The sequence below is a fragment of the Tachypleus tridentatus genome, chromosome 10 (assembly GCF_004210375.1).
Source record: "Tachypleus tridentatus isolate NWPU-2018 chromosome 10, ASM421037v1, whole genome shotgun sequence".
Taxonomy (NCBI): Eukaryota; Metazoa; Arthropoda; class Merostomata; order Xiphosura; family Limulidae; genus Tachypleus; species Tachypleus tridentatus.
The window spans coordinates 44,923,692-44,940,103 of record NC_134834.1 but is presented as its reverse complement, the minus strand read 5'-3'; the positions used below and the strand labels follow the sequence as shown (position 1 = coordinate 44,940,103).

At 32.4% G+C, this 16,412-nt stretch overlaps 1 protein-coding gene across 1 annotated transcript in view; it reads right to left on the bottom strand.

Annotated features, from left to right (window-relative positions):
- Non3 (Ribosome production factor 2-like protein Non3) overlaps positions 1–16,412 on the bottom strand; it is a 69,164-nt gene that overhangs the window by 34,193 nt on the left and 18,559 nt on the right. Inside the window, exons 2-3 of the mRNA XM_076461098.1 lie at positions 11,672–11,804; positions 2,384–2,421 (exon numbers count right to left, since the gene is read on the bottom strand). Coding sequence (XP_076317213.1) covers positions 2,384–2,421; positions 11,672–11,804 — 171 coding nt within the window. The remainder of the gene's footprint in view (positions 1–2,383; positions 2,422–11,671; positions 11,805–16,412) is intronic.

Genomic DNA, 16,412 nt, shown 5'->3' with positions numbered 1-16,412 from the left:
GAGAAAAGAGGAAGGGGAGAAATTTCCTGTTGGGAGACTAAAAAAAAAAATGCCCAGATCCCATTTAGTGTGTCAATATGGAAAGGTCTTTCACTAGAAACATTGTAATAGGTGACTGAGTAACCCTATTTTGTAAAGCCAGCAAGTGCAAGCCAGGGTATCAAACAAAACACACCCCTGATACTGAATTTTTACCAAGATGGTTCTTAGAATAGGTACAATCTGGTTTGAACAAAAAGGTATACGTTATAAGAATATCTCAAGTGACCTTGGAAAGCATTCCATTTTATGATGGGCATATTTGGAAACAGGGCAGATGGTATAAGTACTTCACATTATCTTGTTATACTGGCTCAGTACAGATTCTAGGAAATAAACAGTTATTGGAAAGTACCATCAGCAAAGTGGCAGGATCTCAAGTACAGAAAATCAGTTCTGAAAGTGAAATAATGTGTATTATTCATAATTAAAATGGGAAGGTTATATATCAGAGGAAGTTGAAAACCATCAAGAGGTAAAATAGCCAGAAGGTGTAGAAGAGACAAACGGCTGAAAAGTGTCCATGTGCCCACTTTGAGGATCATATCCTAGGGCCCATAAATATGTAAGAGAAAGAGTAAAGTGACAAATATAATGCTAAAAATGGGAATAGTTTAAAAATGTATCAAATTCAATATCTAGTTGGAGGTGATAAATCCAATTAATAAGGGGGAAGGAAAGAGATTCATAGGGGAAAAAAACAGGTCCATAAATAGACACTTTATAGCCAACAAGTCATGAATAGACTCCGATCTGAACAATCCAACAGATAAGAAACAGGAAGAGAAAAAACAGGATAGAAATATGGGCAACCTCCTGAATTGTTAAGAAATGAGGAAGGAATAAAAACCAGGAAGATGATTATAGAAGTGTGATAGAAGAGAACACAAGAAGTCACTATAAAAAAAGACATCTAACAGTGGTAATAGTAGGTGGGGAGGAGAAAACAAGCTAGGATAAAGAGATGGTACAAACAGCAGCAAGATAACAGTTTGAATGAGATCATTTAAATTGCTGTAAAATTTCAGGCACTAAAACAGAGTGAAGAGGATGGGGGAGGAGCATGATGAGACACCTCATGGTATCAGGACACAAGAAATGCCACACACAAGACCTTCCATGATCAGTAGAAATACAGATGAACAAATCCATGACAGACAGTTAAGTGAGTGAGGCAAAAACTTATCACAGTTTGACTGCCAAGAGGTAAGAGATCTGTTACAAAAATATTCAAGGATGGTTGGTACAAGAAGCAACTGTGTAAGAGAATAAACTTAAAAACTTATAAAGTATTAAATATAGACTATTTACTATGATTTTAAGACATACTAATTTGTATAACATACAAAAAAGTAGTTTAATTAAATTCTTTAATGCAAGTCACTAAATATTGCAACATGAATAATAAAGGATACCCAATGAGAAAGTGTTAAAGTTGCATCTGAAAACATGCTGTATAACTAGTTGTCACCAAATGTATATTTGAGCATCTCTTTTTCTCTTATATACACACATACAATGTACCTAATGAAAATGCCAACTAATAGAAATCTAATTATATGTAACATGTAGTGATGACTACAATGTCTAAGTACATAGAAGTAGAACTTACCTATTACAATTATAAAATAACAACATGTGGATATTAAAATACTTGAGAAAATTAACTGCCGTGTGCTTATGTATATAGAATATGTATTTGCATATCTTATTATGACAAAGCTTGCAATGTCCAAAATTTGGATCTTGGAAACTACTCTATCAATCAGAACTGGGTAATAATTTTTTTGAAACTAGGCAGAATTTTTATAACTGAGCAATAAACAAAACATTTGAAATTTCCACAATAATTGTATGTTACAGACAAGGGTAATGAAAACTATAAAAAAAAAGGAGTAAGTTTCATATATAAAACAATTAAACATCAAAATTTTAAAAAAATTAGTTGTTTTTCTTTGGTGAAAATCTCTAAGTGTTGCATCAGAAAGGCAAGGCATTTTCATTGATAATGTCTACAAGGATATACTTCAATAAAATCTACTGTGATGAGAGCTCATTTTTGAACTAAAATTTAAATAAATTCCTGTTTCTCATGAATGGTGAACGTGGTTGAATGTCAAGTACGAGTAAATTGTTGTTGAACTGTCAGACAATTCCAGAAAAGGCCTCAGGCCAAAATGCCTTTTGCAGAAACTAGCAGTTATAATTGTCAGAAGGGTGGGTATTTCTGCTACTATATGCAATACAGTTACTGAAAGAGTGAGGTAGTTTAAACCTAGATATATGAAACATAAGCATATATGTACCAAAAGTGTAAAAAAAATTGCATTTAGATGAGAATTACCTGTTCAAGTAAATTCCATGTGGTTTCTTCAGCAAGCACTAAAAAAAAAATCAAAAAAAAATCACATGCTTAAATAAATCAATTGCAAACCATGTTGTTTAAAAAGTTTACCTGCTTGGAGATGAAGTTTTACTACGGTACTCTAAGCACTAATCAGATTCTTATTGTAACTTGCATTATCAAATCTAAACAGTATTTTCAAACAGGTAGAAAATGACTAAATGTCTTAGATTTAAATTACATCAAATTAATTCATACTTAGTCATAGTATTAATACCACATATTACTATATACCTTACAACATTAATTAAAATTGCATTATGCATACCATGTTATGCAATTACAGTCAATTTGAATCTGTTTTTATGACTAGGCTCTTTATTCCTTTAATAAATGGTAATCTTATGTATTCTCAAGATTAATATTTACGAGTTAAATTATTATTTAACTGTTGAAAGAATTATGTATGCTTTTAGAAAAACTAATTTAGAAGAAATTTGATATGCCTACATCTGACTAAAATATATAAAATTGTAGTTAGAAAACTATACTTGTATTCTGTTAAAACTAGGAAATTTAGAAATTAGAATTTATATTAAAAATGCGTTTGTTATTTTGTACAATTACTATAAGTACAACTGAAAATATTTATTTACTAATTTATTCCATCCACATTAAGTGATTTTATTTGAGTGGCTCACTTACTTTTATCATATTAAAATATGTAGTTTCAGGGATTCAACAAATCATAAAATAATCTTACTTATTCACAAAAATAAAGGTGGTTCCAAACCAAAACCTTAGCTACCATAATTCATTTCACTTAGTATAGAATTGCAGTCACAAACAATTACATCTGTATAAAAAAATTTAAAAAACCTTTTGCTAACCATAATTTAAAATTACATTTAGTTTTGTTACAAAATTTAAGATTAAAAGCAAGCACATTTTAACTACTTAACTGTCATGAAATAAAATTACAATTCAAAAAATTCTTAATTATACCTGTGGTATAATCAATGTGGTACCAAGTAATACTTCCATAAATGTTCAAAGAAAGGCATCACAAAACACAAACCTACTGAAATAATTATACTGCTAAATAACTTAATAAACTGATATGGTATGAATGCCTTTGAGAAGTTGGCATAGTATGATTATAATCAATTACACTTGTTATAAGATATTATGATAGACCTTTTATAATGTTTAGCTCTACATTCTTAATATAGTCCCACAGGGATTTTCAAGAATTAGAAGTGTGTATGATAATAGTATTTCAACAACATTGTGTTAGTGATATCCATTGCTAAATAGGCTTAACAGTGTCTTTTTACAAGTATAACTGATTATAATCATGCTTTGCCAGCTTACAGAAGGTGGCCACATCATAAGAATTGTATTGTGAAAAAGTGCCTAAATAGGTAGTATTCTAGCCGCTACTGTATTTACAGTATTCCATCTGGTCTGAAAAGTTCTGGATTGAGCAAATTTAATGGCAATTGGTATAATAAATACAGTGCGACTAAAATACTATTATTATACTCCCATTTAATTCTTAAAAATTCCTAAGGGACTAGATTAAGAATGTAATGTTAAAAATTATAATAGGCTTAAAATAATGTCTTATGACAAGTATAATTGATTAATAACAAACTTCTTTCTCGTTGATGTACTTTGATTGCACTTACTATTCAAAGAAAATATTTCATACATATAAATACTACATAATCATGCTATTTACTAAATAAATATTGCATGAAACTTACTTAACACAGAAAAATAATGGTTAGTTCTCAATTTCTACACATTTAATTCATAATCTCTATCTCCAGCAGCACTGACTGGTTACATGATTCAATCTTTTTCATAAGTTTTCATCAGCTTATGATGTAAAGATTTGAAAACCATAGAACAGTAGCAATATCTTAAGTTTGTATTTTAACAGTAAGACTAAGATGATTTTGCTTAAAAGTCACAAAGTTATGTTTCATATGCAAAGCAAATATTTTAAATGTCACACTATAAAAGCATAATTAATTACTGTTACTATGCTAATAAGTTGTTAAAACAGCTTTAAATAGGTGGCTTTCAAACCTTCATGTAGCAAACTAATGAATTTTGTGTATGTAGTACTCTCAGCTTAGTCAAACTGCGCATGTCACAGCTGTTTTTACAGTTACATTTAGAATTTAACTAAATTACATCATTATAAATACATGTCCATAAGTTTAGCATCAAAATGTAGTTTATAATGATTTTTTCAATACTTGTTTCATTTTCTTAATTTCAAATGGAAAATATTAAATTCTTAATCTTCACTTCCCTGTGTCACACAGCAAGTATTTGATCTAAATTCCCCATTTCAGATTTCTTTCTATTTTTACATGAATTTCTACATTCAACTAAGTGGAAACAAATACTACAATAAATCAGGATATAAAATTTTATTATCTAATCTTCTAATCTTTTCCAAAACATTACATTTTTCATAACTGTATGACAAACTCTTCTACTTCTTTGTCTTTCAAGAGATGTCTAATTTTTTGACATTGCTATTCAACATGTTTATATTCATATAACCAATAGAAAGATAATATATTTATTTTTACCTGATCCATTATATGTTCATTTCCTTTTAAGCAAATAACTTCAAGAACTGAATGCAGAGATCAATACTGTAAATTATGAAAACTACAACTGTGTGAGACAGTAAAGTACAGAAAGTAGGCAGGGTACATTCCAATCACTAAGACAATACATCAAATGTTTTTAACAAATACTTTTAATGAAAGTGCTATTAAAAAACATTTATAAACACAAACTATCTGTTTGCTTCATACACTATCAATGATTTGCTGTTCTTTGAAAAATGTGACATTGGTATACACAGAACATTATATAATTTTCCATAGAAACACCTAATAGCCAATAAAAACTCATTATACACTCAGACAGCAGAACTCTAGTAAAGTTTAATAATGACTTGCTTACATAATTTAATAGTTAAATTGAATGCAGAGATCAGTATCATAAATTATGAAAGCTATCAGTGAAATTTCTTTTTCTAATATTGCTACATTACTAAGTTAAATACTTTAAAACTTTAAATACAAGAGACACTCTTGCCTACTTTTATCCACTTATTCATTCGCAATGAACAAAATACAATAGAGTGCAAGTCTGCCTTCATTAAAATCTATACTTTTTATAAGTGATGCTTTTATTATCAAAAGAAGGATTTTTCCCATTACCATAACTGATATAAATGTATAGGTGGATATGATAAAGAGTACTAAATCAAATGATCACTGGTTATTAACTATTGGCAAAATACTACAATAAAAGGAAACTGTTCAATTAAAAAAAACAAAAAACTATTTATTAAGACAATATAAATAACGCATTGGTCTCAATGCCACAAATGAAAGCAACTATAACAAAGGATTTGCATTCAGTATGTCAGTGTTATACTCTTCTCTGTATAATTGTATTCAATGAAAGCTTTCACTTTGCTCTATATGAAAGGATATTCAACCAAAAAATGTAATAACAGAAATAAAATCCATTTAAAATACTTCTTATTTAATGGCAAAGTTAACACTTTCATTATGTGAAAATATATTTACTTTAGAAAATCACCTCTTGCCCAGTAAATTATCTTCCCTGCAACTATCGTGTGATTTCACATCAACTTCATTCTTTGACAAGGCAAGTAATAAAACAAAGACAGAAAGTAGGGTAGATGGGAAGAGAAATGAATGTTCAGGAGTGCATCAGATGCTGATGCAGATTAATGTGGCAGGGAGGAGCTCACCATTTATTAGCACTAACTTATCTTAACTGAACCAGTGATGTCTACAGGAGGTGGGTAATTATGTATAAATGTGTTAACATCAACTCAAATCAACAGAAACAACTAAAAGAGAGCATGGGATAGTTCTGTATACTTACTTCAACTTAACTGAACAGACATAGGCCACAGAAGAATGGCACAAGTGGCACACATCTACGATGAAACCTAAATTACATGATTGTGTCACCACTACCCAATTTCCCATCGTACTGGCCTCAAGAGTTTGGTTTCAACAAATGAGTAACTCCATGGTCCACCACCCTTGCATACCTCTATTATTGAAAGCTAGGGAATCTGGCAGAACATCCTTGATGCCAGCCTTCTTCATGATATGGTTCATGTGAAAGGTACAGTTTGGATCAGACAAAGTCAGATTTCTAGATAAAACTATCAGGATACCCCAGAAGGAAAGATCAATCACAAAAGATGTGGTTGCTAATAGAAAAGTGCATCAGAAGGATTAGAAAAATGAAGTATATAAAGTGACACAAAAATTAAATTACATGTACCAGGAGAAGGGAAAATAACTTTCAACGAAGAGATACATGAATATGAGACAAGAGAATGAGGTGGTGTAAAGTATGGGGGTCAGAATGCCAGTAGACAAAATCTGAGCTAGGCAAATAGAGGCACCAACAATAGAATTTGAATAGGAAAGTAGCACGTTAAGTTAAGGGCCAAAAGGAGTTGGAGAACATGAGAATAATCATATAGAAAAAAAGAGAAAATAGGCCAGACTGATCAAACAGACATAGCCAAAGAATGACAACTAGTGAATTATAAAGTAAGGAATCCTGGAGTTGTGAAGGGTTGTAAATATATTCAAGAAGGGTGTAACCAATCAAGAAGCAAACCTCACTAATGATAAAATGTGGATTGGCTAAGTGAACTGCCATAAAGATATTAACTCCTGGCAATGGACATACAAGACAATAAACATAATGTGAAATACCACTCTGGGGCCAATGTAATACTTGAAAGCAAGAGGACCTGGAACAACCTTATAAGAGACAGAGTGGAGCATGACTAAAAAAAGAAAGATCAAACTATAGAGAATGATGTAAAAGTGCAGTAAAAGAGGGTACAAGAAGCAACCCAAAGAGATATTCAAAGCAGTAACTGTAGATGAGGAGGAGACAATCCATGATAGAGTCTATATAAAAGGCAGAAACAGCAATATGTCCAAAGATAGGGTTTAGTCTTGTGATGTGGAGAAAATACAAGATCAACATCAGAATGTCAAAAAAGGAAAGCAATGAAGAAGGGAGAGATCCTGTGTGAAATGTAGTAAAGTGCAAAAAGTAGAAATGTTCAACTTACCAAACACTGAATGATCTCCTACAGCTCCAAGCAAAATGAAGATGCTGATTTTAGGTAGATGGCACAGTGAACAAAAGGGTAAGGGCTCAAAGGGAGGAAGGGTAAAGGCACAGAGAACAACATTTAGGACTCAATCAGAAGGGAATGCAGGATGAAAAAAGGCAAGAAGAATGAAAGAGCATATAAAGGACAGGTGATCAGAAAGAATTATAGTAATGGGAAACCTTATACCATCAGATAGTGCTACCTTGTAGACAGTAATGGTCAAAAGTAACAAGCTTTGGTCAAACAGCCATGTTAAAAATTCAGTGCGATGACAAACAGAAGGCCTGAAAGGGGGAAAAAGCCAAATATCAACTACAAAATGCGTCACTTTCACTGATAGACAAGGAGGGAGAAAAACAAATGGAATGAGAAGGAAAGATGTTTACACATGTACACTGAACATTTAACAAGGAACTGAACAAAACATGCATATGAAGATGGAGTGACAACACCACTGGATGCAAGACAAAAATGACAAAAATGAAGTTGAAGGAATAGGGTAGAGGAAGAAGAGAACCAGAGAAGATTCAACAGAGGATAACATGGCTAAGCCAGCCATTAAGGAGCTAGGTGGAGTGAGGACTTAGCAGTGTGTCCTGAAAAAGGGAAAGCACAAGGGAGAAAATGAAGGGAAGGGTAGGTACAGAGAGGAAGTCTGGACCAGTTGTGATTAAATGCATTTACAGGTAGAGCTGAGGGATAAGTGATGCTGTCTAAGTTCAATTTTTTTCCCTTTTACTTTCACTAACTTACTTGACTAGTACTAATTTTGGTTACCTAAATATATGTATTTTAACCAACTGAGACTTTAAACTTTCTGTAAACTGTGAGATGTTATGATGTAACAATACACACTTAAACAAAGAAGAATTCAGAAGGTTTGAGTAACGTGAAATCGATTTAAAATAATTGAACTACACAATAAATAATTGCTTTTTAAAATATTAAAATTAACACTTGTGCTTTATAAATACCTAAATCACAACTTGTATTAAATTTAAATGAAACAGTTGTGTATATCTAGCACTCAATGTACAGTTCAGTGTTTCATGATTTTTAGAACATCCTAATGGAATATCTAAATTTTTTCAATATTTGTGTATATTGTATCAGTTTTTTACTCCACTCTGGTGTGAATTATTACAAAATGAGCAACGAAGAGCAAAATGAAACACTGATAACAGACATCTACTTCATAATACCATGCTAAATTGCAACTGAACAAATTCTTCCTTTTGATGAAGAGAAACCCACTTGAAATAAAAATATACATCAGAACAGCTGGTATGGGTATTAACACTTATTGATAAGGAGAGAACAATGTTTCGAACTTCCTAGGCCATCTTCAGGTTAAGAAACAGAAGATGACCTAGGAAGGTCAAAATGTTGTTCTCTCCTTATCAATAAAAGTGTTAATAATACCTATACCAGCCACTCTAAGATATAGGATAGAAAATTCCCCATGGTGAATTGAAGGAGGCCAAGAGACCACTTAAGACACGAAATATCCAGAATCAGATGCCTATCCATGGATTTCTTGGGAACCATGAAAAGATAGGGATAAAATCCTATAGAAGTATGAGAAATCCATTCAGTGGGGTCTTTAGTCATAAGTTCCAATGTTGACAGAAAACTAGTTTTCTTGGAAGAGAGAAGGCAGGAGACAACTGTATAGGAGAGGAAAGTTTGAAGACTAAAACACTCTGATAGAACTCCCAGTACTTAAAAAATCACTTATGAATGGAGGGCAAATTAAACTAAATGGATCCTTCCAGAGTCTATAGCACAGTTACTGCAAAGATTGTATATGTTCTCACATTTCTTTATAAATCAGCATCAAACCTGATACAGTGATACAGGATAAAATGAGAAAGTTTTTTTTGGGGGGTTAGACCCCCTCTAATTTTATACCTTATCTTGGAAAAACCATTATGTTATATATCCTTCAGCATTAGAACAAACTATGTAACTATGTAGAATTCTTGATGACAGTATGTCTTTCTTTTCAGTATTTGTACATATGTGGTTTTATCACAATTTTAATGTTTATCATCAAAAAATAAATAAATAAAGCAGAATTTCCTATTACTTGTTAAAAACAAATTCTTATTTTACTTGTCCATTTGACAGGCACTCCATAATATAAGATAAAAGTAAGGCAAAAGCATAAGAGTAACAACCAACAGATCAACCAAATATGAATGATAGGCCCAAGGAAGATGAGCACATAACTGTAAAGAATATAAGCAAACAAACATCTGCTGAAAACCCCTCAGTGGAATGGTGGAAAAATAATTCAAAAGAGTAGAGCAAAAGACGAAGGTGGGAAAACTTAAGTTTACTAAAGACAAAGAATCTGATTCCCAAATCTCAATAAAAAGATTCCAGAGTTTAGGATTCAAAGAAAAGTAATTCAGAACAAAGTTATGTCTAGTCATATTAGGTAACTAAGTATGGAGGACAAGGCATGTGTGTACTAAAGTAGCAGTAAAAGTAATCAAATAGGGTCTTGCATATCTGGATAAAGTTAAACAAAGAAACAAACAAAAAGTAAAACAAAAGTATGAAGCAGGAAACAAGTGACAAACTGAAGGAAAGAAACAAACATACCTGAGAAACTTTATCCCAAAATTACAAAAAGGGCATTGGTAGATGCAAGATGGATAGAAAAATTAAAAACAGTGACAAAATCTTATCTATCATGAACAAAAAATAAATGGAGGTGTGTCAGGTACAAAAGAATTTTCAAACTGCACGAGAAATACCACCACCCACCCCATAAAAAAAAGTCATGCATTAAAAAAATAAAGAAATCTGAAGCCAATGTAGTTCTTACTAGCACAAACAATTTCAAACAAAATAGAAATTACTGACAAAATAATAATGTGGAAATATAAGGCCACAAAATCTACAGATGTAGAAAATGTTAGAAAATGAAAATAGAACAGTAAACATTTTCAAAACAGGTAGTTTCTTAGTAGATACTTCCAGTGTAAGGAAACAAAAAATATAAACCTATAAAGTTGATGAGTGGAAAACAAAGACATGTTACATGAGAATTTACAATCACAATTAAAGATTTAGAAAGAAAATGAAAGATATTTTAACAACACAAATCTCATGACAGTAAACACAAGAATAAAAAAATTTAAACATATCTGGTCAATAATGCTGAAGAGAAGAATGAAGATCAATATGTGCAAGAACATGGAGAAAATTTAATGTGCATGGCAGTATGTTACCTTTTTATTGATGGAGAGATTTGCCATATAATTATATCATCAATACAGCATAATTTACTTTAGATCATGTGACATTTAGTAAAAGCTGCTACAGAGCCAATGGCATGCAAATCTAAAGTAGCTCAACACTATTTAAAGGTGTGGTAGCATTCCAGAAGACTTTATATATAGCAATAAGGCTTGCATGGTTATATTCCTCGTGTTACTGCATGAGTAAATTTGATTTTTAACACCATTATTTCAACATTATTATGTGAATTTCAAAATGCTTATAACATTTAGAATGCAGTATCCCTACAATGTGTCTACATCAAATAAAGAAAGCTGTAATGTAAATTAACTACAAAAACAGAAATGAACATTGAAAAAGTTATTGGAAACTGAAGTCCAAATATAATGTATACTATCAATGCACTGAACTTATTTTTGCTATAAAATGGTCAGAAAGAATGCTTTAGAGTTTGAATGATAAAGGCATGATCACTAATATTACTAGAAATGAAGTCTTGCTGGTCTGAAAAAATCCCGAATAATGAATACACACACACACCAATAATAAAAAAGTACTTTACAACTACAGTAAAATAGTTAAAACCAATGTAAAAGTAAAGAAACTATACTGCCATGTTTTGGTTAAACAAACTTTTTTTAAAACAGTTTTACACAGGTGTCAAACAAATATTTTTCATGAAAAAAATTAACTTTCACTGCCTAAAATGGCACAAGTTACTTCTTGGCTTAATTTGCACTATTGATTTTTGCATGTAGATCTAATTTTACACAATAATTACAATAGAGAATGAAGGGAAAAATAAAGAAGCTTACACAATCTTTCATGGCTTTCAAGACTACTTCACTTGCAGTAGACCCTCTGACAAACATTGCAGTTTTTGCATTTTCTTGAACTTTGGGTTCTTTATTTTCTAAATAAAGCTTCCCTTTACGAGTCTGTGGTTTTCTGGAAATACAGACAAACATCTATATATGCAAAGCTAAGAATATTAAAAATGAATATAAAATAAAAAGTAACTGTAGGTTCAGTCCACTGTAATATTTAGTTAATTTAGTTACACCATATAGATAGAATAAAAACATGTTTAAATATTGAAATAATTCATTATAATAGGAATCACTAGCTGCTTAAATTAACTCCTGAAGAAATTTCCAAAACTTTCAATTGCATATCAAGAAAATGAGTCAAACTCAATTTGACTCCAATTCCACTGAATAAATTCTAATACTTATCCTTGTTTAATTCATAGTAAGTACAAGAGAGAAATAAATGCATTAAAAATAATGCTCCAAAATAATAACTCACAATATATGATGTAAAATAATATACTGTTAAACTGTTAATATGCTATTTCCAATATGTTGGAACATAAATAGAACTAATGAAAAATTACAGTACACCAACTTAATCCAATTCCTACTTTACCAGTATACAAAGCACCTAAACCACTACATTTTTTGTATTCCACTCAGCCTGAAGTGCCTTGGTTATTGGGTGAAAGGACTCATAGGCATTGGATATGGCAAATATGTGATTAACACACTTCTTTACTTGCACACAAATTATCAGTAACCCAGACAAAAACATTAGGTACAGAGGAATTAATATATTATAAAGCTATATTTTAATTTAATTGTACTGTCACTAGTTAAAAGGTTTACATTTTTTTTATACCAAAAATATTCACCTCTTCTAACACTTTAGCTTTATCTCCATAAAAGGTTCTCTTCTTTGCCCATCTAAGCATTGGTATAAAGCCCTACCTTGCTTTTTCCACTCTTTATATCCCACTATATTGCCCCCTAGTAATATTACTCTTATGACTTTCTCCAACTATGTCAACACTCCCTCTATACCTGGTCTGTATGTAGACTCTCCATTATTTTTTCTTATTCCCTTTTTTGAAATTGGCAAGATTATCAGACCTTAATACCAGCTGTTGTGGAGAGGAAGGGTGGGATAGTGTGAGTGAAAGTATTATCAGATGTATAGAAAAACAGATCTGCATAATCGAGATATAATAAAGTACACTAAGGGGGGGGTGTATGCACTACTTTTGGCACAGGTAAGCTCTTTGCCCAGATAAAATGAAATCTAAATGTAAGCAGTAGATGACAACTAGCTACTGAGTCAACAGTGTTCACTATCAAGAAATATATCCAGGTCCCAACCACACAGATGAGGTTCCATGTTTTTTTGTTGGAATTATACGGTTGTGGATGCAAAGCGAGATCCAAAGAAAGTGTAACGGCTAGGGCATGGAGACCACAATATAACTGTATAATAAGAATATGATATAATGGGAACTCAAGCTGCAAGTTACAGGATGTCACATGCAAAGCAACTGGAATTACAAAGAGAAGGTAAGTAACATTTAAGTGGACAAACCCTCAGTCCAACTGAAAAAAGCACAGAATACAATAAACTGAACTTGGAAATATGGGCTCAGGTACCTGACCTAAAAGTTACAGAATGTTGCATGTGAGCTACCAGAATTATAAAAGGAAGGCAAGCAACACCCAACAGGACAAGTCTTCCTGGATATAATAAAATCCTGTTAGAATGGTACAGTGTCCTGTGAATATAAAGTGCAAATGGATGTTAATGTTGATAACATCTGGCCAATAACAGAAAAAAAATATAGTGTAAATGAAAGATGACATTGTGAACATGACCCCAAAAGGTTCAAATGTAAGTAGGACATGTTAATGCATGGAGAACTACTGTGATAATTAGGAACATAGAAAGGGCAATGGGGATGAATAACCCAAAATGATTTCAAAAGTAATGACAAAACCCAAGGTACAAAACTCTTCTACTCTTAGAAAAACAAAAATTAGGGACAAGACAATTTTACATAATAAGACAACAGAAGGTGTCAAATCTTTTTCAAATAACCATGTCAAAAATTGAAAGATGTGGTGCAGTGGGATGCTAAGAGTTAAACTGATGTCTGAGAGATCATTAACGATAAATAAACCACTTCCTTTGATAAACTTTCAAAAAGGTTTTCAAATGGAAAGTGTTAATAAGGATGTGCAATGTTTGCATAAAAGCCAGTTGTGAAGTCAAAGAATACCAACTATTAGATCAGAAACATCCAACCAAAGCTGGGGTAAGAAATGGAAAGAAAGAGAGGGGAAGCTGACACTTCTGAAAATACTGTAGGGGTGAAAACCAGGGCTGATACAGTGAATATGGTACTACCAGAAGAACTCAACAGGACATGGAGTGAATCAGTGCCATAATCTTGGAGAGTAAATGAATCACAGAGAATGCAGAAAAATGAAAACCCATTCAAGTCTGACAGAAAGCATTACTCACAAAGCCAGAGGGTAAGGTACCAAAGACCAGAAGAATTGTAACTGAACAGTTCAGTGTGTGATGAAAGCAATGATTTGTGGTTTCCCTAGGCAAGAGAACAGGTCCAACCCAAAACATGAGGTTGATGCATCCATTCTGCAGCAAGAAGAGCTCTACTGGAACAAAAAACTATTTGGCCACTAGATATTAGGTTGTTCAGAAATTAATGGGAGCTTATTAGACTTTATCTCAAGAAGTAATACAGAAAAAAAACAGAAGTTTATTAGTCAAAATAGGCACCTAAGGAATCTACATGCTTTTGCCAATGAGTAACAAGACTTTTTTCCATCATGACAGAATTCTGATGTCCTAGAATTTAAAAATTCTTTGAAGGTATTCTCTGCTGCTTCTCAATCATGGAACTGTTTTCCTTTTAAAAAGTTGTCCAAATGTTTCAAAAAGTGGTAGTCTGTAGGTGAAAGATCTGGTGAGTAGGATGGATGAGGCAATACCTCATAATCCAATTCATTAAGCTACTAGCAGATCATTTCTGCCATGTGCAGTTGAGCATCATCATGAAGCAATATTGGTCCCTTATGCTTTTTTACAACTTCCTATGCATTTCTTCCAATTATTGACAGTAAACTTCTGTAGTAATGCTCTTGCCCTGTTCAAGAAAGTAGCAATGGATGATGCTTTTCCAAACAACCATACTGTGACCAGAGTCTTCTTTTAATTTAATTGTAGCTTTGGGAAGTGTTTAGGGGTTCATCACAGTCAACTTAATGTGCAGATTGCTTTCTGTTATCATGAATTATCCACTTTTCACCAGAAGTGATTAAGTGATCAATAAATGGTTCATTTTTGTTGTATGCAAAAAGTGTCTTGTTCAATGTTAAACAGCAGTTTTTTCTGATCTTCACAGAGTTTGTGTGAAACCCATTTGTCCAACTTTTTCACTCTTCCAGTTTCCTTATGACAACTTGATATTGTGGAAATTGAAACACCCAATTCCCGAGCCGTTTCTCACAGAGTAAGTTGTGAATTTTCTTCCACTAACACCCTCACACTTTCATTGACAACAGCAGAATGACACCCTTTACCCTCTCCATCTTGGAGACAGAAGTCTCTTTTTCTGAGCTTTGAAAACCAACACTGAGCTGTTCTTTCAGAAGAGGCTTTCATCTTCCTATGCTTGCTTTAGAATTTGAGATGCCTGAGCAGCACTGTGACCAAGTTTGGATTTATGCAGAAAAATGAGTCTTAAATGCATTTTTTCCATCTTAACAAAAGGGCTCTAGAATATTGATAATAAACACTGTAAAAAAATAACTGATATACAGATGATACATTAAGGTTTTCTGTGATATGCATGACATAAAGCAATCACTCTTTGTTACAAGGCACATGTTAAATTACAGAAGTGAAATCCATCATTATTTTACAAACAATCTAATACATTCCTCCTGGAACATGACAAGCAAGGAGAACAATTTGGGGTGTGTGGCTAAAGGGGAAGATCCACTAGTTGAAAACAAAGATATAGAGTACCCTGTTGCTTAGAAGTATATGAGACTGTTGTGGAATTGTCCAAATGAAGTATTACTACTTTCCCTCACAATTTAAGACCATTAGCCATAGTTCATTGAAATGGTTGGTTGGTTGGTTATTTAGCATTTATTAGCCCAAAGCAACTACGCTATCTTCACCAGACAACTGGCAAAAATTAAAATGTAAAAGTAAAAATTAATCATGGTAAAACTAAAAGTTCAAAAACCAAGTAAAAGTCTTAAATAGAACTAAAAAGGCCAATGTTCCTTAAGAATGAAAAAACAACAACAAAGAATATGGACAATGCCACCATCACCAACGACACTGACCAGCATCAGAAGTAACCCTGTAGAAAAAACCCCATCAAAAAAACAGTGCTATCATTTAGTGTTGTAATGAAAACAAAATGTAGGCTATAACTTGAGTATTACAAAGGCCACACATTGTTGCATCAGTCCCAAATAAAAGAAATCAACGAGTTAAAAAAACTGTAACCAATGTGTAGTTTAGCCAAGATAACCTTCTTCTGAACCTTATGGAAACAAAATGACTGAAGACAAAGAAAGCTTTATCTAAAAAAACTTATATTTCTCACTCCAAGTCAACTGCAAACTGGTGCAAAGCCAAGTACAGGACTGCAGTTCACACATGGGACAGTCAAGGCAGTGATATTGCCACAGCAGACAGATTTATCTGCAG